The 24,078-nt window shown below is 47.8% G+C and overlaps 1 protein-coding gene across 3 annotated transcripts; it reads right to left on the reverse strand.

Moving 5' to 3' along the window:
* Positions 1–816: 816 nt before the first annotated feature.
* LOC144606309 (cytochrome P450 2D3-like) lies at positions 817–22,547 on the reverse strand. 3 transcript variants are annotated; one of them, XM_078422281.1, is made up of 9 exons: positions 22,474–22,547; positions 13,786–13,954; positions 12,156–12,308; positions 11,183–11,343; positions 9,063–9,236; positions 8,199–8,340; positions 7,275–7,462; positions 7,009–7,150; positions 817–1,985 (listed from the first exon to the last, which is right to left on the reverse strand). In XM_078422281.1, exons 2-9 carry the CDS (start codon positions 13,928–13,930, stop codon positions 1,804–1,806), a joined length of 1,287 nt encoding a protein of 428 aa, XP_078278407.1. In that variant the 5' UTR covers positions 13,931–13,954; positions 22,474–22,547; the 3' UTR covers positions 817–1,803. The 3 variants fall into 3 exon arrangements, with proteins under 3 accessions (XP_078278407.1, XP_078278405.1, XP_078278406.1); XM_078422279.1 differs by lacking the exon at positions 22,474–22,547 and adding an exon at positions 18,153–18,368; XM_078422280.1 differs by lacking the exons at positions 9,063–9,236; positions 22,474–22,547 and adding an exon at positions 18,153–18,368.
* Between the last annotated feature and the right edge of the window lie 1,531 nt (positions 22,548–24,078).

Genomic DNA, 24,078 nt, shown 5'->3' on the forward strand with positions numbered 1-24,078 from the left:
ATCTCCGTTGAGGAGGAGATTGAAAAAAAGGTTTCCCTCCCCCCACCCCCCCCACCACATACACAGAATTAAAAATAAAACAAAACGTACATTTAACAACGACAATGACAAAAAAACACAAAAAAAACGGAGACTGCCGGTGAGCCGCAGCTGCAGAACACAGCCACGCCCCCAAATGTCATCCTTTTGGACGAAATTTAGTCACCCACAGTCCAATAATAAAAGCAATAAAACAAACAAATTACACAACCCCACCCAACGCACAAAAAAAAGAAACATCCATCACAGTGAGTCTCCTCCAGTCCCCTCCTCACTGTGATGGAAGGCCAGAATGTCTTTTCCCTTCCCCCGCCGTCTTCTCCCGCGGTCAGGCTGGTGTCGTTGCCACGTTCCAGGCCGCGCCGGCCGGTGGAAGGTCCGCAGCGGACCGATCCCATCCCGCGATCCGGGGCGGGCAAACACGCTGCCGCTGTTGCTGCACATCTGGGCGGTCGTGGCTCCCGACATTGAAGCCCCCGTCAAGCAGAGAAAAATCCCGCGGCCTTTTTCAGGCCGCGCCGGATGGTGAAATGTCCGCGGCGGGCCGACCCAAGCCCCGCGATCCGGGGCGGGCGAACACGCTGCCGGAGCTCCCGATGTCGGCATCCACGCGGCCCGAGCCGAAGGCGAGTCGCAGCCGCTCCCGCAGCCTCCGAGGACGGCCGGCTCCGCTGATGGTGAGTCCGGTCCGCGGGCTCTGCCAACCGGAGCCCTGGAGGCCGCCAGCTCCAGGAGTTGGGCCGATGGTAGGCCGCAGCAGGAACGGAGACCCGGCCCAGAAAACAAAGGCCGGGTCTCCGTTCGGAAGGGACACATATTACAATTTTACAGTTCCCCCCCTCCCCCCCACATACACACATAGTACACAAACACAAAAACACCACATCACATCTACAATTAAGACCAAAAAAACAACAAAACACAGAGACAAACGGACCGCAGGTGAGCCGCAGCTGCTAGGGCAGCGCCGCCATTTTGGGTAATTTCGGGAGTCTTCGTCTGTACCCTACTATATCCGAGTTCGTTACAATGAAAGTGTTGCTGAACCTGTTGCCGATATATTTGTATTCTCCGAATCAGGACGTATTCCAGTTGAAATTTCCATTCAACGTTTTTGAAAGCTTGTACCTGCAAAATGACGATCCTTCTAATTACCAGAGCACTAAACAAGCTGTAAAATGTTTGGTCACTCGTTTGCATTAGGAGAGCAGTGCACTTGGGTCAGATCATTATGGTCACTGTTTGTGTTGGTTCAGTGGCCGATGGGGGCCACAATGTTTATTTCAGATTAAATGTGGACTTTGCACATCCTCCAGGCAGTGTAGACAAGGCCAGGAACACATTCTTCACCTCTGTTTGAAATGAGATTAATTCTGGCTGGAGGTGCCATCTGACCACATCATCAATTGCACTACGGCTGCACATTCTTTATTTTATATATATATATATTTTTAAATACAAGATTACAACTCCCATTGTGCCATTACGCTAACACACACCTGAATTACACGACGTGCAAATTAATATTACATTGAGAATAATTGGTCAAATTTAACGATTTAATTCTAGACACTGTGATAGGTTTGGTATCAGGGTGTGTTTGAGGTCAGGGTGACAGGGGAGGTGGAAGAAGGTTCTCAATTTAGGTGGGGAAGTGGGTCACATCAAGAGTGCACTGGAACCTAAAGTGGGCATTGTACACATTGTCCCTAATGGCGATATCTGAGTTGGTGGTGCAGCACCAATCTGAGATGTCCCCACATCTCATCTGGTTTTAGCACAGAGACGATAGGGGTGTGGACAGAGGGTAATTCCATATTTAGCTTCCCTGAAGTTTGGCCGTGGCTCGTTTTCCGGGAGAAAGAAGGTGAAGTGTTGGAGCAAGGATGTGAAGAAGATGAAGAGTTCCGTCTTTGCCAGCTGCTCCCCCAAACACACACGGTGACCTGTGGGGTGAGGGCAAGAATGGTTAGTGACCCTGGAGAGGCACTGGCAGAGTCACACTGACTGAACAATAGACAATAGACAATAGGTGCAGGAGTAGGCCATTCAGCCCTTCGAGCCAGCACCGCCATTCAATGCGATCATGGCTGATCACTCTCAATCAGTACCCCGTTCCTGCCTTCTCCCCATACCCCCTCACTCCGCTATCCTTAAGAGCTCTATCCAGCTCTCTCTTGAAAGCATCCAACGAACTGGCCTCCACTGCCTTCTGAGGCAGAGAATTCCACACCTTCACCACCCTCTGACTGAAAAAGTTCTTCCTCATCTCCGTTCTAAATGGCCTACCCCTTATTCTCAAACTGTGGCCCCTTGTTCTGGACTCCCCCAACATTGGGAACATGTTATCTGCCTCTAATGTGTCCAATCCCCTAATTATCTTATATGTTTCAATAAGATCCCCCCTCATCCTTCTAAATTCCAGTGTATACAAGCCCAATCCCTCCAGCCTTTCAACATACGACAGTCCCGCCATTCCGGGAATTAACCTAGTGAACCTACGCTGCACGCCCTCCATAGCAAGAATATCCTTCCTCAAATTTGGAGACCAAAACTGCACACAGTACTCCAGGTGCGGTCTCACCAGGGCCCGGTACAACTGTAGAAGGACCTCTTTGCTCCTATACTCAACTCCTCTTGTTACGAAGGCCAACATTCCATTGGCTTTCTTCACTGCCTGCTGAACCTGCATGCTTCCTTTCATTGACTGATGCACTAGGACACCCAGATCTCGTTGAACTCCCCCTCCTCCTAACTTGACACCATTCAGATAATAATCTGCCTTTCTATTCTTACTTCCAAAGTGAATAACCTACAACTTATCTACATTAAACTGCATCTGCCATGTATCCGCCCACTCACACAACCTGTCCAAGTCACCCTGCAGCCTTATTGCATCTTCCTCACAATTCACACTACCCCCCAACTTAGTATCATCTGCAAATTTGCTAATGGTACTTTTAATCCCTTCGTCTAAGTCATTAATGTATATCGTGAATAGCTGGGGTCCCAGCACCGAACCTTGCGGTACCCCACTGGTCACTGCCTGCCATTCCGAAAGGGACCCATTTATCCCCACTCTTTGCTTTCTGTCTGTCAACCAATTTTCTATCCATGTCAGTACCCTACCCCCAATACCATGTGCCCTAATTTTGCCCACTAATCTCCTATGTGGGACCTTGTCGAAGGCTTTCTGAAAGTCGAGGTACACCACATCCACTGACTCTCCCTTGTCAATTTTCCTAGTTACATCCTCAAAAAATTCCAGTAGATTTGTCAAGCATGATTTCCCCTTCGTAAATCCATGCTGACTCGGAATTATCCCGTTACTGCTATCCAAATGCTCAGCAATTTCGTCTTTTATAATTGACTCCAGCATCTTCCCCACCACTGATGTCAGACTAACTGGTCTATAATTACCCGTTTTCTCTCTCCCTCCTTTCTTAAAAAGTGGGATAACATTTGCTATCCTCCAATCCACAGGAACTGATCCTGAATCTATAGAACATTGAAAAATGATCTCCAATGCTTCCACTATTTCTAGAGCCACCTCCTTAAGTACTCTGGGATGCAGACCATCAGGCCCTGGGGATTTATCAGCCTTCAGTCCCATCAGTCTACCCAACACCATTTCCCGCCTAATGTGGATTTCCTTCAGTTCCTCCATCACCCTAGGTTCTCCGGCCCCTAGAACATTTGGGAGATTGTGTGTATCTTCCTCAGTGAAGACAGATCCAAAGTAACGGTTTAACTCGTCTGCCATTTCTTTGTTCCCCATAATAAATTCCCCTGCTTCTGTCTTCAAGGGACCCACATTTGCCTTGACTATTTTTTTCCTCTTCACGTACCTAAAAAAACTTTTGCTATCCTCCTTTATATTATTCGCTAGTTTACCCTCGTACCTCATCTTTTCTCCCCGTATTGCCTTTTTAGTTAACTTTTGTTGCTCTTTAAAAGAGTCCCAATCCTCTGTCTTCCCACTCTTCTTTGCTATGTTATACTTCCTCTCCTTAATTTTTATGCTGTCCCTGACTTCCCTTGTCAGCCACAGGTGTCTCTTACTCCCCTTAGAGTCTTTCCACCTCTTTGGAATAAATTGATCCTGCAACCTCTGCATTATTCCCAGGAATACCTGCCATTGCTGTTCTACCGTCTTCCCTGCTAGGGCCTCATTCCAATCAATTTTGGCCAGCTCCCGCCTCATGCCTCTGTAATCCCCTTTGCTATACTGTAATACCGACACTTCCGATTTTCCCTTCTGCCTTTCCATTTGCAGAGTAAAACTTATCATGTTGTGATCACTGCCTCCTAATGGTTCTTTTACCTCTAGTCCCCTTATCAGATCAGGATCATTACACAACACTAAATCCAGAATTGCCTTCTCCCTGGTAGGCTCCAGTACAAGCTGTTCTAAGAATCCATCTCGAAGGCACTCTACAAACTCTCTTTCCTGGGGTCCATTTCCAACCTGATTTTCCCAGTCTACCTGCATGTTGAAATCTCCCATAACCACCGTAGCATTACATTTTTGACACGCCAATTTTATCTCCTGATTCAACTTGCACCCTAGGTCGAGGCTACTGTTTGGGGGCCTATAGATAACTCCCATTAGGGTCTTTTTACCCTTACAATTTCTCATTTCTATCCATACTGATTCAACATCTCCTGATTCTATGTCACCCCTTGCAAGGGAATGAATATCATTCCTTACCATCAGAGCAACCCCACCCCCTCTGCCCACCTGTCTGTCTTTTCTATACGTTGTATACCCCTGAATATTCAGTTCCCAGCCCTGGTCCTCTTGTAGCCATGTCTCAGTGATCCCTACAACATCATACTTGCCCATGACTAACTGAGCCTCAAGCTCATCCACTTTATTTTTTATACTACGCGCATTTAAGTACAACACTTTAACTTCTGTATTTACCTCCCCTCTCACATCGTTCACAATTGGCCCTGCCCTTAATTTCTTTTCCGCTCTAGAACTTCTGTTCCCATTCTTCTGAGAGTCTTTTGCAATATCTCCTGTATTCCCTTTTACCTCATCTTCATATTCACAATTTGTTAACCCCTCCCCCCCACTACTTAGTTTAAAGCCACAGGTGTCACACTAGCAAACCTGCCTGCCAGAATGTGTGTCCCCTGCTGTTAAGATGCAACCCGTCCCTTTTGTACAAGTCACCCCTAGCCCAGAAGAGATCCCAGTGGTCCAGAAATCTAAATCCCTGCTCTCTGCACCAGCCCCTCAGCCATAAATTCATACCCTCTATCTCTCTGTTCCTGGCCTCACCAGCACGAGGTACCGGTAGCAGTCCAGAGATAACTACCTTCGACGTCCTACTTCTCAGTGCTTTCCCCAACTCTCTAAACTCCCGCTGTAGCACCTCCTTCCTCTTCCGCCCGACGTCATTCGTGCCCACGTGCACAACGACTTCAGGTTGATCGCCTTCCCTCACTAGGATTTTCTGAAGCCGGTCTGTGATGTGTTGAACCCTGGCACCAGGGAGGCAACAGACCATCCTCAAGTCCCTCCTGCTGCCACAGAATCTTCTGTCCGTCCCTCGGACTATGGAGTCACCGACCACTACGGCTCTTCCAGACTTCGGTCTCCCCTGTCGAGTATCCTTGCCAACAGGTCCGCCACTCGGACTGGAAACGTCTTCTGCCCCGACAGTTCCCAAGAGGGTATACCTATTTGCAATAGGCACAGCCACTGGGGTCTCCTGTAGTCCACGTCCACTCCCCCCTGAAACAGTCTCCCACCTTCGCTCGACCTGGACCCTTGGCGTGACAGCCTCACAATAGGTCCTGTCGAGGAAACTGTCGCATTCTCGGATGGCCCTGAGGTCATCCAACTGCCTCTCCAACTCCACCACAGAAATGAGTACCACCACAGTCTAGAGTCCCAATGTTATCCTGCCTTAACCTACCCTGCCTAATCTCTCACAGAAGCACTGCACTCCCAGCCTTTATCAATGTTAAGCAAATGCTCATTCTGCTCACTTTATGTCAACATAAAATGTGTTCTTTCAGCACTGGGCTGACCATCAAGTATTTTAGCATTTGACTAAAATTTAGATGTTAACTAGACCAAGTGGACCCGATGGGACCAAACCACTCCTGTATTGGTGCAGCACCCTCTCCTCCCCCAATTCCCCTCAACCCTATCTCCCCTCCCCACCTCTGCCCCTCACCACCTCTCCCCCCTAGGGATGCCTCTCCTCCACCACTTCCTCTTCCCCCACTCCCCCACCCCTCCTTCCATCCACAACCCTCCTCCAATCCTCCCCCTCCCTCCCCCCCCTCCACCCCCGGGAGCAACCCATGGTTGTCGTACCAACCCACCTCCCGGCCCGGGCGGCTGCCATTGGTGGAGCAGGGGTGGGGGGAAGGGAGGAGAGTCCTGTCCTGTCCCGTCCCAGTGCGGGGATATACAGTGGCAGACGGCGGTGGCACTCCCACTGTTGCTCAGCTGCTGGACTTGGCGGCATGGGGAAGGTGCTGAGCCGGCCGGGGAGAAAAGGGGAGCTGGGTGCGCCGAGGGCAGGCCCAGCGCCAGGCCCTGGTGGCCAGGCCATGATCAACGGGCCCCAACTGCGCAGGCGTGCACATGTTTGTTCTGCGCATGCGCGGATGCGGTGGCCATCTTACGTAAGTACCAGATCAACGGAGCCCCGACTGCGCATGCGCGTTTTTGTAAACCTTAAAATGTGAATAACTTTAAAAATAGAACACCGATTTCAATGAAATTTCTTCCATAGGACCACGGGTCAACGGGAGCCTAGAATTGTCGGACTATCTTGTACCATTTTGGTTTAGCGAGAGTTTTAGTTTATAGATGAACTAAACTTTATAAATCCAGGAGGAAGCCCCCCCACTCCCATCACACAGTGCAGAAGATGGAGATGGATATCCATGATCACAGTTACCTCTTTTAATACATTCAATAATCTATAAATTCTACATTACCTGCAGAGAATGGGATGAAAGCTTCCGGCTTCACAAACATCCTGTCCGAATTCAGGAAATGTCCCGGATTAAACTCACGTGGAGTCAACCAAACATCTTCATCATACAAGGCTGAGGTAATGTTTGGAAAGATTGTTGTTCCCTAAAAGTCATTTAAGGAGAGACAAATTAGTCAGCAACAGGACCGGAGAACAATGGGGAGTTGTTGGTCTGTGCCTCTACTATACAGAGGGAGTCGAACATTCAAGATTAGCTCTAGATCGTACCTTGGGAATGGTGTAACCCATGACCTCGGTGTCTCTGTATGTTTCATGAGGCAGTGAAATTGGAACAATATTTCCTAAGCGTTGGGTTTCGTGGATAACTGCATTAGTGAATGGCATTTCCTCACGGTCTTCCAACTTCGGCTTCCTCCCATTCCCAATGATTCTGTCAATCTCCTCATGGACTTGGGCTGCAGGAACAAAGCAAGAACTCATTTTGAGTTTCAGTTCACCAAAGATACTGGTGTTTTCATTGTCACTCCCTCAAAATGTCCCCAAAAGCATTCCTGGTAAAATAAATTCTGGTATTATAGTGACTACCTCAACCTATGACCTACAAACCTATGAGCCAATTTATGCAGAATAAGATCAAACAAATGTCATTGGGATGCAAATTTAAATAATGGGTTTTCATGGACTTATGGTTACAAGACCTGGTGTTGATAATTGAATCATTGCAATCAGTGATTTAGGCACAATATGAACTGCAATACTAGAGGGCAGCACAGTAGCGCAATGGAAGTGCTGCTGTCTCACACCGCCAGCGATCCAGGTTTGATCCTGACTGTGGGTGCTGTCTCTCTGGAGTTTGTATCTTCTACCTGTGACCGTGTGGGTTTTCTCCGGGTGCTTCGGTTTCCTGCCACATTTCAAAGATGCGCAGCTTTGATTGGCTTCTGTAAAATTGTCCCAAAATTTATAGGATGCGAAAGTGGGATGACATGCAACTTGTGTGAACAGGTGATCAATGGTCAGTGGAGACTCGGTGGACTGAAGGGCCTGTTATCTTTAAACTCTAGGCTATTTGCAGATACCTTCCCTAATACCCTTCTTCTTCCTCTTTTAATACTTTTGCACTGCTCCTCCATATCTTGCATCAACACAAGAGCATCCCTGATAATGTGGCAGAGACATTGTTACACTTACACTGTACATCAGGATGGAGCACCATGAAGAGCAAGGCCCAGTTTAGGGTGGTGGAGGTGGTCTCTGTACCTGCACCAAAAAGGCTCCATAATGTTCCTACCAGGTTGGACTCCAGAAAACTTGTGTTGGGGATGTGTTTCGTCTATGATGCAAATAAGAGAACCAGAGTTAAGGTGCAGAATCAAAGGTAGATCATCGGAAGGGTGCTAAAGTAAGTCATCTTGCGTTAAAAGTGCCTTGAAATGGTATAATGCACTCGTAAGATGACAATTGAATATGAACATCCAATTCTGGCCAGAACACTCGGGGAAGATGTGAAAGTCCTGGGAAAAAAATCCTATGGGGCTTCAGCCACAAGATTAGACAACTCAGATCTTGAGGCAATTTGAGAGGAGACTTGAAGAAGGTCCTTGGGATCAGGATTAGTTAACACTGGGTTCTGGGAGGGAAGGGAATCAGGCCACAGCAGAGAGAAATGGATGCATTATGGACCAAATGCATGGAAATTGGACCAGAAGAGATTGTACAATTGGCAACGTGGACTGTTTCTCTGCTATAAACTCCACGATGAATCTCTGAAAGTGAACATGCAAATAGACAAAGTAATTCAGAAGGTAAAGACATAGAAAGAGTATTTGAGTACAACGAGAGATGTTTTGCTTCATTATATAGGGCGCAGGTGAGACTGCACCTGGGATATTGTTTCTGGCCTTACAATCTAAGGAGGTACAGGTAAACACTACCTAGTGTAGGGCACTGCAATTACCGTCCCTTCCCCACCAAGGAGGCAACGACATGGGAAAGGATGCGAAACACAACCAAATAAATCACTGTGCCTAGAATACCCCAGTAATCATCACCTACCTTCTCCTGTTGTGTAAAGAAAGCATCAATGAAGTCCCTGGGATCATCTGGATCCCATGATTCTTTGTGCCTTGTGACTATTGTTTGTAAAAATTGAGTGATTTTATTTTGATTTTCAAATATTTTCTGCTGTGGGCCCGGGAGGTGTCGAATAAAGGGCAAGGCATTCGTCATCTGATACAAAGACAGGATTTGAAATTAAATACATTTTTCTCAATACTCTGAGATTTCCTAAAATAATGAACAAAAAGTTAGTTTTCACTGTCATGCAGTGAGGGAGGATGTAACGGAAGGTGTGGGTTTATTATAGTCAGTTCTGCCGCATGGGACAGGCAGTGCCCTGTGGTGCCTTCTCTGCCCAGCCGTCACTGGTGGCTGTGGGGTGTCCCGGTGAGTCGCTGCCTTTCTTTAACCAAAAATAATTTAATCAATTATTTACAATAATATTTACAGTATGAAATAAATCAAAACAAAACCCATGCCAAATCTTTGGAATAAACTACTATACAACCATATCGCCATCCTTATTGAGGATACAGTCCACCCCTCGCGGTGCCCAGTGGGTCCGGGAAATCCCCCAGCGTGCCCGTGGACGGCGTGTAGTCCCTTTCTAAAACCACCGGGGTGCGGACGTAAACCCGGACAAGGGGCAGGCAGCCGGCTCGGGCAGAGCCCTCTTCCGCCTGGCGCCGTGACTGCCTTGGACTGTCTCGTCCAGGTGGTAACAACGGATCAAATCGGTTTCTATACCCTGGTGGGAACGTTGAACAAGGAAAGTTGGGAGCAGTGTCCAGTATCAAGAGGTTTCACAAAAACTGTTCAAGACACCCGGGAGAATCGAGTGGCCGGTGGGTTGTATGTGCAGCGATGTCTCAATGTGGGAAGCCTCCCTTACATTCTCTATGTCCATGTGTGGACTGGTTGTCCGGCAGCAGGGCCGGTCCAGTCATGATCCATGGTAGAGCCTATGTTGGCAGCTGCCATTGCCAGTGACGGAACCTCTGGCTCCAGCAGAGGTGCTACTGAACTAAGGTAATCGAGTCACCAAATATTGAGATAGTTGGTTCGCCTTTAAAATCAAACACATCTTGAGACCCTGCATCAGGACTCGGTCAAAGAGCCCTCCTTCGCTCTCTATAGCTCAGACATCCAGTTGTCCCAATCCAATTACTAAGATGAATGTCTAATTGATCTGTTGTATTTCAGATCCCAATATCATTATATCATTGCTTGTCACAGGGTTGTCAGAATGACTACAATGCATTTCCGACCATTCTAACAGATCACTGGATGGCAATCAGTCTTTAAGGTCTTATTTTCTAATATCTGATCCATTATCATCACTTGAAAATATTTCGGGAGAAGTTCCTCCTCGCAAATTTTGGGAAAAAACTGTAGATACTGGGTCTCTGGAGAATATGCATTGGTGACATTTCAGGTTGGAACCCAAAGGAAATTGATCACTTTATGGCCAAGTTTGCAGACGATACACAGATAGGTGGAGAGGCAGGTGGTGTCCTGCAGAAGGACTTGGACATGTTGAGATGGTTGGCAAAGAAGTGGTGTAACAAAGTTTACGGTCATGCACTTTGGTCGAATGTTTAAAGGTTTAGACTAATTTCTTAATAAAGAAAGGATTCAGAAATCGGAAGTGCAAAGGAACTTGGGCGTGCCGGTGCAGGATTCCCAAAAGGTTAATTTGTAGGTTGAGTTAGTGGTAAGGAAGGCAAATGCAATTTTAGCATTCATTTTGAGAGGACTAGAATATAAAAGCAAGGATGCAAAGTCGAGTCAGGCACTGGTCAGACCTCATTTGGAATATTGTTTGCAGTTTTGGGCCCCATATCTGAAGAAGGACCTGCTGTCTTCCATACATTTCGACTTCCTTTCAAACATATTCCAAACTTCTGGACTCAGTATCAATCTTAACAACTTCACATAACTTGCATCCTCTGTTTATATCAGAACCGTCCAGTTCTGCCGCAAGTTACCCATCTATAATATTTACTCAATTATTTTCTCTCTACTACCACCAGCTGGAATACATTTGAGACTGATCTATCGGCAGAGCACTACATTGCCCACAAGTGGTACATTGTCAAATGAACAACTTGCCTTACCTGGCCCCAAAATCCACCTTCCAATACAAAGCTTTCTTCAAGTATGTGCAAAAATCCAAGGAACCATTCGTCATGATACTCAAAACGATCCCCGAAGATAATCGAACAGATAATATTTGAGTTTGCATAAGTTAACGGGATGCGAGGATCAAAAGGGCTACCTGAATGGATGTGTGGAGCAAAAGGGTGGTAATAAATTTAAAAAAATTCCAAAGTTAAGATCATACAAACAATAGAAATTGTGAAGAAATAGACTGCAGCGAAGTGTGAAATTAACCGCAGGAAAGAAAGTTAATGGGATGTTGACTTTCATTGCGAGAGGATTTGAGTTTAGGAGCAAGCAGGTCTCACTGCAGTTGGACAGGGCTCTGGTGAGACCACACCTGGTGTATTGTGTGCAGTTTTGGACTCCTAATTTGAGGAAGGACTTTCTTACTATTGAGTGAGTGCAGCGTAGGTTCACCAGGTTAATTCCGGGGATGGCGGGACTGACATATGATGAAAGTATGGGTCGACTGGGCTTGTATTCACTGGAATTTAGAAGGATGAGAGGGGATCGTGTAGAAACATACAATTCTTAAGGGATTGGACAGGCAAGATGCAGGAAAAATGACCCCGTGTTGGGGGAGTCCAGAACCAGAAGTCACAGTTTAAGAATAAAGGGTAGGCCATTTTGGACTGAGATGAGGAAAATCTTTTTCACCCAGAGTTGTGAATCTGTGGAATTCTCTGCCACAATATGCCAATTCACTGGATGTTTTCAAGAGAGCGTTAGATTTAGCTCTGAGGGCTAACAGAATCAAGGGATATGGGGTAAAAGCAGGAACGGGGTACTGATTTTGGATGATCAGCCATGATCATATTGATGATGATAGCTCAAAGGGCCAAATGGTTTACTCCTGCACCTATTTTCTATGTTTCTAAGTAGTGCAACAATAAAAATAAGGCAATGGCTTCCACAGGATTAACTCACCTTGTTCACCTTCAAATGCCTGATTTAAAAATCCAGCCTCTTCCACAATTCGCAATTCAAGAGACTTCTTTCCGAGACCAAAAATTTTCAGCGTCAAAAGTGCAAATTTTCTCTGCGCTTTCCACCAGGGACCATACTTTGCAAAAACAATACCTGGATGGAGGTAGCAGGAATATAGTTACATTCATAGACAGACACACAATGCTGGAGCATCTCAGTGGGTCAGGCAGCATCCCTACAGAACATGAGAATGTTGTTTCATTCATGTTGGTTTCAGCCCGTCCGTAGATTCGAGCCTGTGGAAATTGGAGGAATAATGCCGGCTCCCTTTGTGGTGGGGGTTTAGTCACAGTATTCCTACAATCGTCTTTCTCATTGCATATAATTGTGTTAATATTCTGCTCCATGAGACAGGATTAAGCAATCTATAGGATTTTCAGTGACAAAAAGATTTGAAAAAATGTGGATAGGAATGTGGCACTGATCAACCTGTTGGGTCCCAAAGAGTGTGCATTGGCAATTCCACCTCAAAATCCCTCCTGGACCTGAGATGTAGCCTAGGCTGCTCTGTAAGGTAGGGGAGATAATTGCTGGCCCCCTGACAAAGATTTTTAAATCTTTACAGTCCATACAAGAGGTGCCATATGACTGGGTGACAGCAAATGTGGTTTCTTTATTCCAAAGTATTAAGCCAAGCAATTACAGCCAGTGAGTCTCACAGCAGTGGTAGAGAAATTATTGGGGAAAAACTACGAGGGACAGGATTAGTTTAGTTTAGTTTAGTTTATTGTCACGTCTACCAAGATACAGTGAAAATCTTTTGTTGCGTGCTAACCAGTCAGCGGAAAGACAATACATCGGCAACAGAATAATGTTGTAAACTGTTATTGGGAACACTGGCTATAAGATGTCCCAGGACTTAGTTGACCTGGGAGATGGAATCAGGACGACAATAGGGAAATTTAGGCCGGATCTCCATTGGCTGCGCCTCATCCATTCACCGGAATTTAGAAGAATGAGAGGGGATCTTATAGAAACATATAAAATTCTTAAGTGGTTGGACATGCTAAATGCAGGAAAAATGTTCCCAATGGTGGAGGAGTTCAGAACCGGGGGGCACAGTTTAAAAATAAGGGGTAGGCCATTTATGACTGAGATGAGGAAAAACCTTTTTTACCCAGAGAGTTGTGAATCGGTGGAATTGCCTGACACAGAAAGCAATGGATGTTTTCAACAGTGAGTTAGATTTAGCTCTTAGGGCTAACGGAATCAAGGGATATGGGGGAAAAAGCGGGAAGTTGTTACTGATTTTGAATGATATGATTTTGAGTGATCATATTGAATGACGGTGCTGGCTCGAAAAGCCTAAAGGCCTATTCCTGCACCTATTTTACATGTTTCTATCCAGTGGACCTGCATTCCAAGTATCAGGCTTATCCAGGATTCCCCATCTGCATTCCCCATCCACCACCAATTAAGTAATGTTTCCCCTTCCCATGGAGGCTGCACCTGTCCTCTCAAGGTGCTCTGGCAGACGTTTCCCGGGACACTCAGACGGTTGAATCTGACAATTCCTGGTCCCTCTGAGCCTGGTGCCCAGCACTGTGTCTGGAGCCCACTTCACACTCACCTTCTCCAAACCGCTTAAAGATCTTTTCATATACTGGGAGTTCTGGCCGGTCCGCAAAATCTTCAGATTTCTTCACCAGCGCCTCTTTCAGGGCCTTGTAGCCGCTCAACACCACCACGTTTGTCCACCCAAAGTCTAAGCTCATCACATCGCCGTACTGCTTCCGCAGCTTAAAGTGGAGGAGACCGGAGAAAGCACGAGGCTGTCATTGTAACTCGCTCACGGAGGCCAAATGCAACATTGAACAAATACAGAACAGTCGCAAAGTTCTCACTAGTGCACTAGTTTATTCTGTGCCCCATGCTGCCATTAGCGCTGGGATGCCGTGAGCAATGAGGTGAATTACTCGTGCTATTGCTTCCCCGGCTGTTATACTTACTTATCCAGTCGCGGATGGACAGATGCCGAGCCGCCCCACAAAAGCCTGGCTACACAGCTGAAACACGGGGAGCATACAAGGGATAAACGCAAATGCAGGCCACAATGCGACCTCATTGCCGATAGATACCCTTCTGTATTAATCATCGTTTCGACACTGATTTCATCTGGGGACTTCTCCACTCCCTAATCTGAGACAGAGTAACAAACATTTTGTACAGAATCCAACGTGGTGGAATAACTCAGTGGGGCGGGCAGCATCTGTGGAGGAAGTGGACAGGTGATGTTTTGGGTCGGGACCCTTCTTCAGACTAATTGTAGTGGGGGGGGGGGGGGGGGAGGAAAGCTGGCTAAGAGGTGAAAGGGTGTCAAAGCCAGGCAAGTGATAGGTGGATACAGGTGAATGGGGTTGATTTGCTGGTGAATAGTAAGTGACAAAAGTTAGCAATGGAAAGGATCTATTCCACTTTCACACCCACCCACACACCCAAATCCCTCCATCTGCCTTTACTCCTCTTGACACTCTTTTGTTTCTTTCTCATATCTAGCTTTGTCATTTACTGCACCCATCAGACCCGCTGAGTTACTCCAGCACTTTGTGCTTTGCTCCAGTTTCCAACATCTGCAGTTCCTTGTGTTTCCGTGTCATACAGTACAGGCTGGGTATTTCGCGTTCCCTTTAATTGTCCCCCCTCCCGAGCAGCGGACTAGATTAAATCTATGCACCATCTCAAGAAAGCTGAAACTGCCAAAAGACAATTTCTTGAAATTAACCTGGAGTTAGGTAGAGGTTTATACCAGACCTAGATATTAAAGCTCGGTGAGTAACGGGATGTTACCATCCATGCAGTAAGATGGTCCAGATTAAAATGAAGAGCTTCAGAAAGTGTAAATACAATTTCGTTTAGTTTAGACACACAGCATGGAAACGTGCCCTCCTATTCATGCCGACCGTTCACACTAATTCTATGTGATTCCACTTTCTCTCAACCACACCCGTTACACTAGGGGCAATTTACAGAGTCCAATTATCCTGCAAAACTGCAAGCCATCGGAGTGTGGGAGGAAACTGGAACACCCGGAGGAAACCAATGCCGTGGTTGGGAGTCTGCGCCACCTCAAACTTGTTATGTTTAACATGCAAGCGAATAATGCAACAACATGATTGTCACAGTTTCACAGCCCACCGTTCATTTATCAGGAGTTTTGCAATTGGATCATCTCCATGGCACTATCAAAGCTACTTTTGAGGAACTCTATCAATGCCCGAATTTACTGATTTAAGTTTACTTTTGTTGGCGATATTACAGGGCAGAAACACTGACAAAGAACTGGTTAAATGGGGTAGCACACCATTTCACTGAACAGTTGTAATTTTCTTTAATTAATAGACAATAGACCATAGGTGCAGGAGGAGGCCATTCGACCCTTCGAGCCAGCACCGCCATTCAATGTGATTATGGCTGATCATTCTCAATCAGTACCCCGTTCCTGCCTCCGCCGTCCTTAACAGCTCTATCTAGCTCTCTCTTGAATGCATTCAGAGAATTGGCCTCCACTGCCTTCTGAGGCAGAGAATTCCACAGATTGACAACTCTCTGACTGAAAAAGCTTTTCCTCATCTCTGTTCTAAATGACCTACCCCTTATTCTTAAACTGTGGCCCTTTGTTCTGGACCCCCCCCCCCACCACCCAGAATGTTCATGAAAGAAACCTCATGTACATTTTATAATCACCACAATTATCTCCTTATGCCATTTAACCTCAGTACATTGACAAAGTAATGTTAACAGCCAAGGTTTGGAATTCTAAGTGAAGCCTTTGTATTGCACAACAAATCCTGTTATCTTAAACCAAAAACACCAGAGGAACAAGATGGACCACTCCGTTGAAATCGCCTATACTGAAGTGTAGTTCGTACACAAAGGGGCGGAACGGCCGCCATTTTAGTAAGCAAACCTCGCAGTTGGTTGTGCCTCTCGCAGTGTGATCAGTGTTGTGGGGATCAGTATGTGTGATGAAAACAACAAAATGCAGAATATATCTCATCTTATCAACTCACATTTTGTTGTTATTTTTACTTTTAAATGTTTCCCCATTGCTTAATTTCTCTGAATTTATTATTTCTAACTGTTTCTGCCCATTTCCCTCCCATCCTTCCTCCCCAGCCCCCTCTGTTGTGCAGTTTCCATTGTATTGTTCGAACACACACTCTGCAGAAATTTAACTTTATATATATATATATATATATATATATATGTATATGAGAGAGGGAATGGGTGACGTTTCGGGTCGAGACCTTTGGGTCTCGTCCCGAAACGTCACCCATTCCCTCTCTCCAATATGTTGCCTGACCTGCTGAGTTACTCCAGCATTTTTTCATACCTTCGATTTGTACCAGCATCTGCAGTTATTTTCCTACACTGTATATACAGTTTAAGAATAAGGGGTAGGCTATTTAGGACTAAGTTGAGGAAAAACCTTTCCACCCAGAGAGTTGTGAATCTGTGGAATTCTCTGCTTAAGAAGGCAGTGGACGCCAATTCACTGGATGTTTTCAAGAGAGTGTTCGATGTCGCTCTTACGGTATCAAGGGATATGGGGAAAAAGCAGGAACGGAATACTGATTTTTTTATGATCAGCGATGATCATATTGAACGGCGGTGCTGGCTTGAAGGGCAGAATGACCTACTCCTGCACCTATCTTTCTATGACGGGGGGGGGGGGGGGGGGGGTGGAGTTGGAGAGCAGGAGCGGCTCGGGTTGTACTGTTGGACAACCATAATCCTAGCTCGGACACGGAACTCGCCTCTTGCTTTACCACCCACTTGTCTTGTTGTTATTCTGTTTTCCACTAATGATTTTCTTCCCGCAGTTTTCTTTCTTTTAGAATTGGTATATGTATCTTGTGTATGTTTTTTTAATTTTATGTTTGTCTGAGTCTGTGTCTGTGATGCTACTACACACTAGAATTATCGTTGTACCTGTGATGCTGCTACACACTAGACTTATCGTTGTACCTGTGATGCTGCTACACACTAGACTTATCGTTGTACCTGTGATGCTGCTACACACTAGACTTATCGTTGTACCTGCGCCTCACCACAATGACAAAAACCCCGACCCGACTGGAAACAAACTGCGATACACAATCTCAATCTGAGTCGATTTAATGACCGGCCGCTGAACTTTCAGTCCTTTCCCCTCAGCAATCGAAACACTCAAAGTTTTTTTTTATATTCACTACATTTCGAAACATTTAGAAGCTATTAAATTGTTCAGGGTTTTTTAAAAATCAGATGTTAGGAACCAAAACACTTAAACGTACATGAAAACAAAGAAATATTTTTAATTTAAAAAAAAAAATTAACTCCAGATTATTTACGTGCCACACACAATTGTTCTCCTTTGAAATGTGAGGCTGTTCATGGTGTTTAAAATGATTTCCCCGCTGCCGGTCACTATGTGGACTTTAGCCAGAGGCTGGGAAGCGGTGTTAAACTGATACACGGGGGGAACTGCAGGTGCTGGAATCTCGAGTAAATAACAAAGTCCTGGAGTAACTCAGAGGTCAGACAACATCCGTGGAGGGGAAAGATGGGGACTTTCCTTCCAGTGTTGGTCAATGCCCAGCGCTGGATGTTGGGGCGGCGGTAGAATTGCTGCCTTGCAGCGCCAGAGACCCGGGTTCGATCCCGACGATGGGTACCCTTCTGTTCATAGTTTGTACATTCTCCCCGTGACCTGCGTGGGTTTTCTCTTCGGTTTCCTCCCACACTCCAAAGACGTACAAGTTTGTAAGCTTGGTATGTGTAAATTGTCCGTAGTGAGTGTAGGATACTGTTAATGTGCAGGGATCGCTCCAGACCGAGTCGGCCACTTCCTCCCCACTGTCTCTCTCTCCCCCTCTCCCTCCCTCTCTCCCTCCCTCTCTCCCTCCCTCTCTCTCTCCCTCCCTCTCTCTCTCCCTCTCCACTCGCCGTCTTTACCTTTGCGAATGAGAGGTGCGGGTTGTGCAGATCCACTTGCAGCAGGTTGCCGAGGAAAGGCAGGGCCCGGGGCCCGGGAGGGTAGTTGCCACACTTCTTCCTCCTCTTCATCAAGTCAAAGGCCAGGGCAAAGACGGTGCAGAACACGGCCAGCACCGGGAACACGCCAAACACCCTGAGCATCACCTCGGGGAGAGCCCACAACTCCATGTTCCCCGGAGACAACGAGCGGCAAACTAACTGTGCGCGGAGGGAGGGAGGCGAGGGGACTTCACTGGGAGACGCCCACTGACCCCTTAGCTCTCACGCACAACCAACCATTCGTGGTCCTTACTCTTAACAATTCCTCCTTCGACTCCTCCCACTTCCAAGGCGTAATCATGGGCAGTCATATTGGCCCCAGCTATGTCTGCCTCTTTGTAGGGCACTTGAACAATCCCTGTTCCAGACGTACACTGGCCCCATCCCCGAACTCTATCTCCGTTACTTTGACAACTGCATCGGTGCTATCTCCTGCACCCATGCAGAACTCATGGACTTCATCAACTTCACTACTAATTTCCATCCTGCACTCAAATTCACTCTGACCATCTCCAAAGCCTCCCTTCTCTTTCTTGATCTCACCGTCTCCATCAGAGGAGATCGACTATTGATTGATATCCATTTCTTAACCTACTGACTCCAACTATCTAGACTACACTTCTTCCCTCCCTGCCTCCAGCAAAGACGCTATCCCCTACTAGTTCATCCGTCTATGTCCCATCTGTGCTCATAGTGAGGTGTTCCATACCAGGACATCTCATTTTCAGGGACCGGGGGTTTCCCTCTTCCATCATAGATGAGGCCCTCACATGGGTCACCTCGTTATTCTGCAGTTCCGTTCTTGCCCCCCTTCCCCCAATCGCAACAGGGACAGAGTCCCCCTAGTCCTCACCTTTCACCCCTTCAGCTGTCTCATACGTCACATAATCCTCCGACATTATCGCCATCTCCAACGGGATTAAACCACTAGCCACATCTTCCCATCTCAACCCCTTTCCGCTTTCCGCAGAGACCGTTCCCTCCACAAATCCCTGAGATGCTGCAGATCATTCTTAGACATTCAATGCTTTAAAAAAAATATTGAGATACAGCGCGGAAACAGGCCCTTCGTCCCACCGAGTCCACACCCACCAGCAATGCTCGCACATTAACACCATCCAACACATATTAGGAACAATTTACTTAAATCAAGCCAATTAACCTACAAACCTGTAGGTCTTTGGACTGTGGGGGGGAACTGAAGATCTCAGGCAAAACCGTTGTGGTCACGGGTAGAATATACAAACACTGCACAAGCTGCACCCATAGTTAGGGTCGAGCCTGGATCTCTGCTGCTGCAACGCTGTGAGGCAGCAACTACCGCTTCACCACCCTGCCAGCCTTTTAAGTCCATTACGCGGCTGATGTTTGTGGTCAGTGTTGGAGCAGATATGAAATCAACCACAACTTGCTCCATCCCTACAGAGCCCGTGGTCTGGTTGCCTGGGTCTGGTGTCCCAAGGGCACGGGTGGGTCTGACCAGGGTCTGGTAATCTTTTGTAGTCACAGCAAGAAAATGGGCTCTTCTGCCCAAGTCGTCCATGGCGACTGTTGTTTACCTGAGCGAGTCCCATTGCTTGCACCTGCCCCATATCCCTCTAAACTGTTCCTATCTACAAACCCATCCAAATGACTTTTAGACTTTAGTGATACATCGCAGAAACAGGCCCTTTGGACCATCGAGTCTGCACTGACCAACAAACTGTGCACCATGTACTAATGTATACCATACACTAGCATTTCCCTACACACAATTTACAGTTGTACCAAAGCCAATTAACCTACAAACATGTGCGCCTTTGGAGTGTGGGAGGAAACCAGAGCATCTGGAGAAAGCCCAGGTCTCTGGTGCTGCAAAGCAGCAACTCTACCGCTGCGCCACCATGTCGCCCTAGTATTAGTGTAAGTGAGTGGATAGGGTGGAGTGGTGTGCTGAAGAGCCTATTTTTGTCTATATGTCTCAATGATCATCTCCAAAGCCTACATCACTAATTATATTTTATATTTTCATACGGCACAAATGGAGGGCTTTGGCCCATTGACTATGTGGAAGGCTCCAAATCAATCCCATTCCATTCCACCACATTATTCTGTAAACAACTCTCTCACTACCCCTTCAGCATCCTCCAGTTGCACTGAGCGCAGCCTACACACGGAGTAATTTACAGTTGCTAATTAACCTACCCACCATCATGTCTTTGGGAATTAAACTTCCTACTGTACACTGCCTCTCACATAATCCGCTAGTGCCCCAGGATTTACCAGCACTGGATTTCAAAAGTGGTTTTACAAACGTACAAACCAAAGGCCACTCAACCCTTTGAGCCTGCACCACCCTTTATTAATTTATTCACAAAATGCTGGAGTAACTCAGCAGGCCAGGCAGCATCTCGGAAGAGAAGGAATGGGTGACATTTCAGGCCGAGACCCTTCTTCAGTCTCGACCCGAAACGTCACCCATTCCTTCTCTCCCAAGATGCTGCCTGACCTGCTGAGTTACTCCAGCATTTGTGAATACATTGTACCAGCATCTGCAGTTATTTTCTTATACCACCCTTTATTAACCATGGTTGATCTCAATTTAATTTCAACTCTGCCTTCCCTATGCCCACAGTAACCTATCTCTCCTTTGCTTATCAAGAATCTATTTACTCATACCGCAAAAGTGTTCAAATGCTATCTGCGTGGAATTTGCACGTTGGCCCTGTGACCGCGTGTTATATAAGCATTGCATTTTGGGGAATTGCCAAAAGCCAATTTTTCTCTAAGTTAGAAAAGTTATTTTGCTATCGTAACCAATATCGTATTGCTCTACATACATAGAAGCATAGAACAGTCCCTTCAGCCCACATTATCCATGCTGAACATGATGCCAAGATGAACGAAGCTGAGGGCCTTATAGAGGTTTATGAAAACATGAGGGTCACAGGTAATGAATGGTCTTTATCCCAGGGAAGGAAAGCCGAAAACTAAAAGGGTTTTCATTGGGGGGCGAGATTGAAAGGGGACCTAGAGGGCACGTTTTTCACACAGAGGGTGGTGGCCATGTGGAACAAGCTGCCAGAGGAAGCTGTGGAAGTGGATACACTTTCAATGTTTAAACTACACAGGGCGGCACAGTGGCACAGAGATTGCGCAGCGGTAGTGTTGCTGCTTTGTAACGCCAGAGACCCGTGTTGTCTGTATGGAGTTTGTACATTCTCCCCGTGGCCACGAGGGGTTTCCCTGGCTGCTATGGTGGGCTAGGCAACATCTCTGGAGAACATGGATAGTTGCTGTTTCAGGTCGAGACTGAAGAAGGGTCTCGTCCCTTGGAGATCACGTGGTGGGCGTCAGGTGCAGTGCATTGAACTGGTAGAAGAGCAAGAATACCACTGCTTCATGTGGAAGCACTGTTTGGACTCTTGGCTGGCGGGGCAGGGGTGAGGTAGTGCAGACCACAAGCTATGGAGTGGGAGTCAGTGGAGAGTAAACCAGAGCATCACAGAGGTAAGTGTGCCTATGGAATGCTGAAAGAGGAGGGGAAAGGAAGGGAGGAATTGTGAGCGGATTGTGTTGAAATAAGATTAATGTGGAAAATGTCAGAAAAGTTGAAGAATTGTTCAAGGTGAAAGCTGGAAGCAGAAGCAAAACAGTCACATGTAGGGACATACGGATTAGCGGGGGGGTCTCGAACCCTCAGTTGGGCTAACGAGTCACGAGATGCGGGAGCGCGAGGTATAGTTGTGTCTGGCGCCCAGCTGGAGAGATGAGATTAGATTGTATTGGCTAGTTAAGTAGTGTGTGTCCAAAGTAAGCAGTTGCAGTTTGTTACGGTTACCTACGAATAGAGACCTTTGAACAATAACGCTCGTTTTGGACTCACTACATTGGTGACCCGAACGCGAAGAACACGCAGAATGTCGCAAGTGGGAGCGAGCGCGGGTGAGGTTCACCTACTGCCGTTCTGGGCCCATCAGCCGCACCTGTGGTTTGTTCAGGCGGAGTCGCAGTTCCATATTAAAAAGGTGGATAGTGAACTGGAGAAGTTCCACCACCTCGTGAGCTGTCTGCAGGCGGAGGTGGCGGCGAGGGTCAGTCAATATCTGACCAGTCCACCCCAAACGGAGCAGTACGTGGGGCTCAAGAGGCTCCTACTGAAGAAATTCGGCTGGAGCCAGAACCAGCGGGCTCTGAGGCTGCTCCATTTACCAGCGCTGGGGCAGCGGCTGCCGTCCGAGTTGATGACGGAAATGCTGACCTTGGTGGGCGACCATCAGCTGTGCATGATGTTCGAGGCGGCATTTCGAGAGAAGCTACCCCAGGACGTCAGGCTGGTGTTGGCCGACGTCTCGTTTGACGACCCGGAAACGTTTGCCGAGAAAGCCGACGTGCTCGTCAGGGAGCGGCACACCCGGGACGATTCGGTCAATCGTGTCTCGAGGCCCAGCGGCAGTCGGGGAAGCGGCCGGGAGAGCGACGGCTCGGCCGCTATTTCACAGTCTGCCAGGCAAGAGGGGGCTGCAGAACATGTTTATTGGTCGCGGGCACAACCAGCACGGCAGAATAAAAGCGGCTGGTGTTTCTTCCATCGGCGGCGGGGCAGTGACGCCCGAAGTTGCAGAGCCCCGTGTACGTTTCCGGGAAATGCCTGGGCCGATCGAACGTAGAGGCAGTTTCGATTGGCCGTAATTGCCGCCTCTACGTGATGGACCAAGCGACCAGGATCGTGTTTCTGGTGGATACGGGAGCGGTTGTGAGTATTGTGCCTCCCTACGGCTGTGAAGTTCAAGCGGGGGGGAAGGGGCCGCCCCTTATTGCAGTGAACGGTAGCGCCATCCGCACTTACGGTAAGAGGACTATGTCCCTGTCCTTTGGGTCTAGGACCTACCGTTGGAATTTCATCGTGGCGGATGTGGGCCAGGCCATTTTGGGTGCAGACTTCCTATGGGCGTTTTCGTTGGTCGTAGACGTCCACGGTAGCGGCCTGCAGCCCTCGGCCGACGTACGGCCCCGAAGTACGGGGCCTGTGGCCCCTCCAAGCGCCGCCCCACCCAGTTCAGCGATCCAGGCCATCACGGCCCCCGGTCAGTTCGATGCGGTCCTAGCGGAGTTCCCGCAGCTCCTCGTTCAGCGGTTCGATGCACCTTCCGAGAAGCATGGGGTGGTGCATTTCATTCCAACGGAGGGCCCGCCGGTTTTTGCCCGGGCACGGCGCCTCCCACCCGAAAAGCTGGCCATGGCTCGAGAGGAGTTCTTGAGCTTGGAGAGGCTGGGAATTGTGCGGCCTTCAAGTAGTCCGTGGGCGCTTGGAAAAAACGGCTGAGGTGTACGCCTCCACAACCTCGGGACTGCGTTTGGAGCAGGTGACGTATGGCCCCACAGGTACCAAGTTGTGGTGTGACGTTTCCCTTCCACGCCCTCACCCGGTGGTGCCTGCTGCCCTGCGGCGTAAGGTTTTTGAGGCCATTCACGGCCTGGCACATCCGTCCATCAGGGCGACTTCGGCCATGGTGGCCACCCGGTTTGTCTGACACGGCCTGTGGAAGCAGGTGGCGGCCTGGGCACGGGCCTGTATTCCGTGCCAAACCTCCAAAGTTCATCGCCATGTCCAGCCCCCATACCAGAGATTCGAGGTTCCCCCAGTCCGTTTTTTCCACATCCACGTGGATTTGGTGGGTCCATTGCCTTATTCCAGGGGTTATACTCATCTCCTGACGGTGGTGGATCGGTTTACACGTTGGCCGGAGGCGCTCTTATTGTCGGACACCTCGGCGGCCTCCTGTGCACGGGCCCTGGCGTTGCATTGGGTGGCCCGTTTCGGCGTACCGGCTATCATCACCACAGATCGGGGAGCCCAGATCAC

This window comes from Rhinoraja longicauda, chromosome 26 (assembly GCF_053455715.1).
Source record: "Rhinoraja longicauda isolate Sanriku21f chromosome 26, sRhiLon1.1, whole genome shotgun sequence".
Classification (NCBI taxonomy): domain Eukaryota; kingdom Metazoa; phylum Chordata; class Chondrichthyes; order Rajiformes; family Arhynchobatidae; genus Rhinoraja; species Rhinoraja longicauda.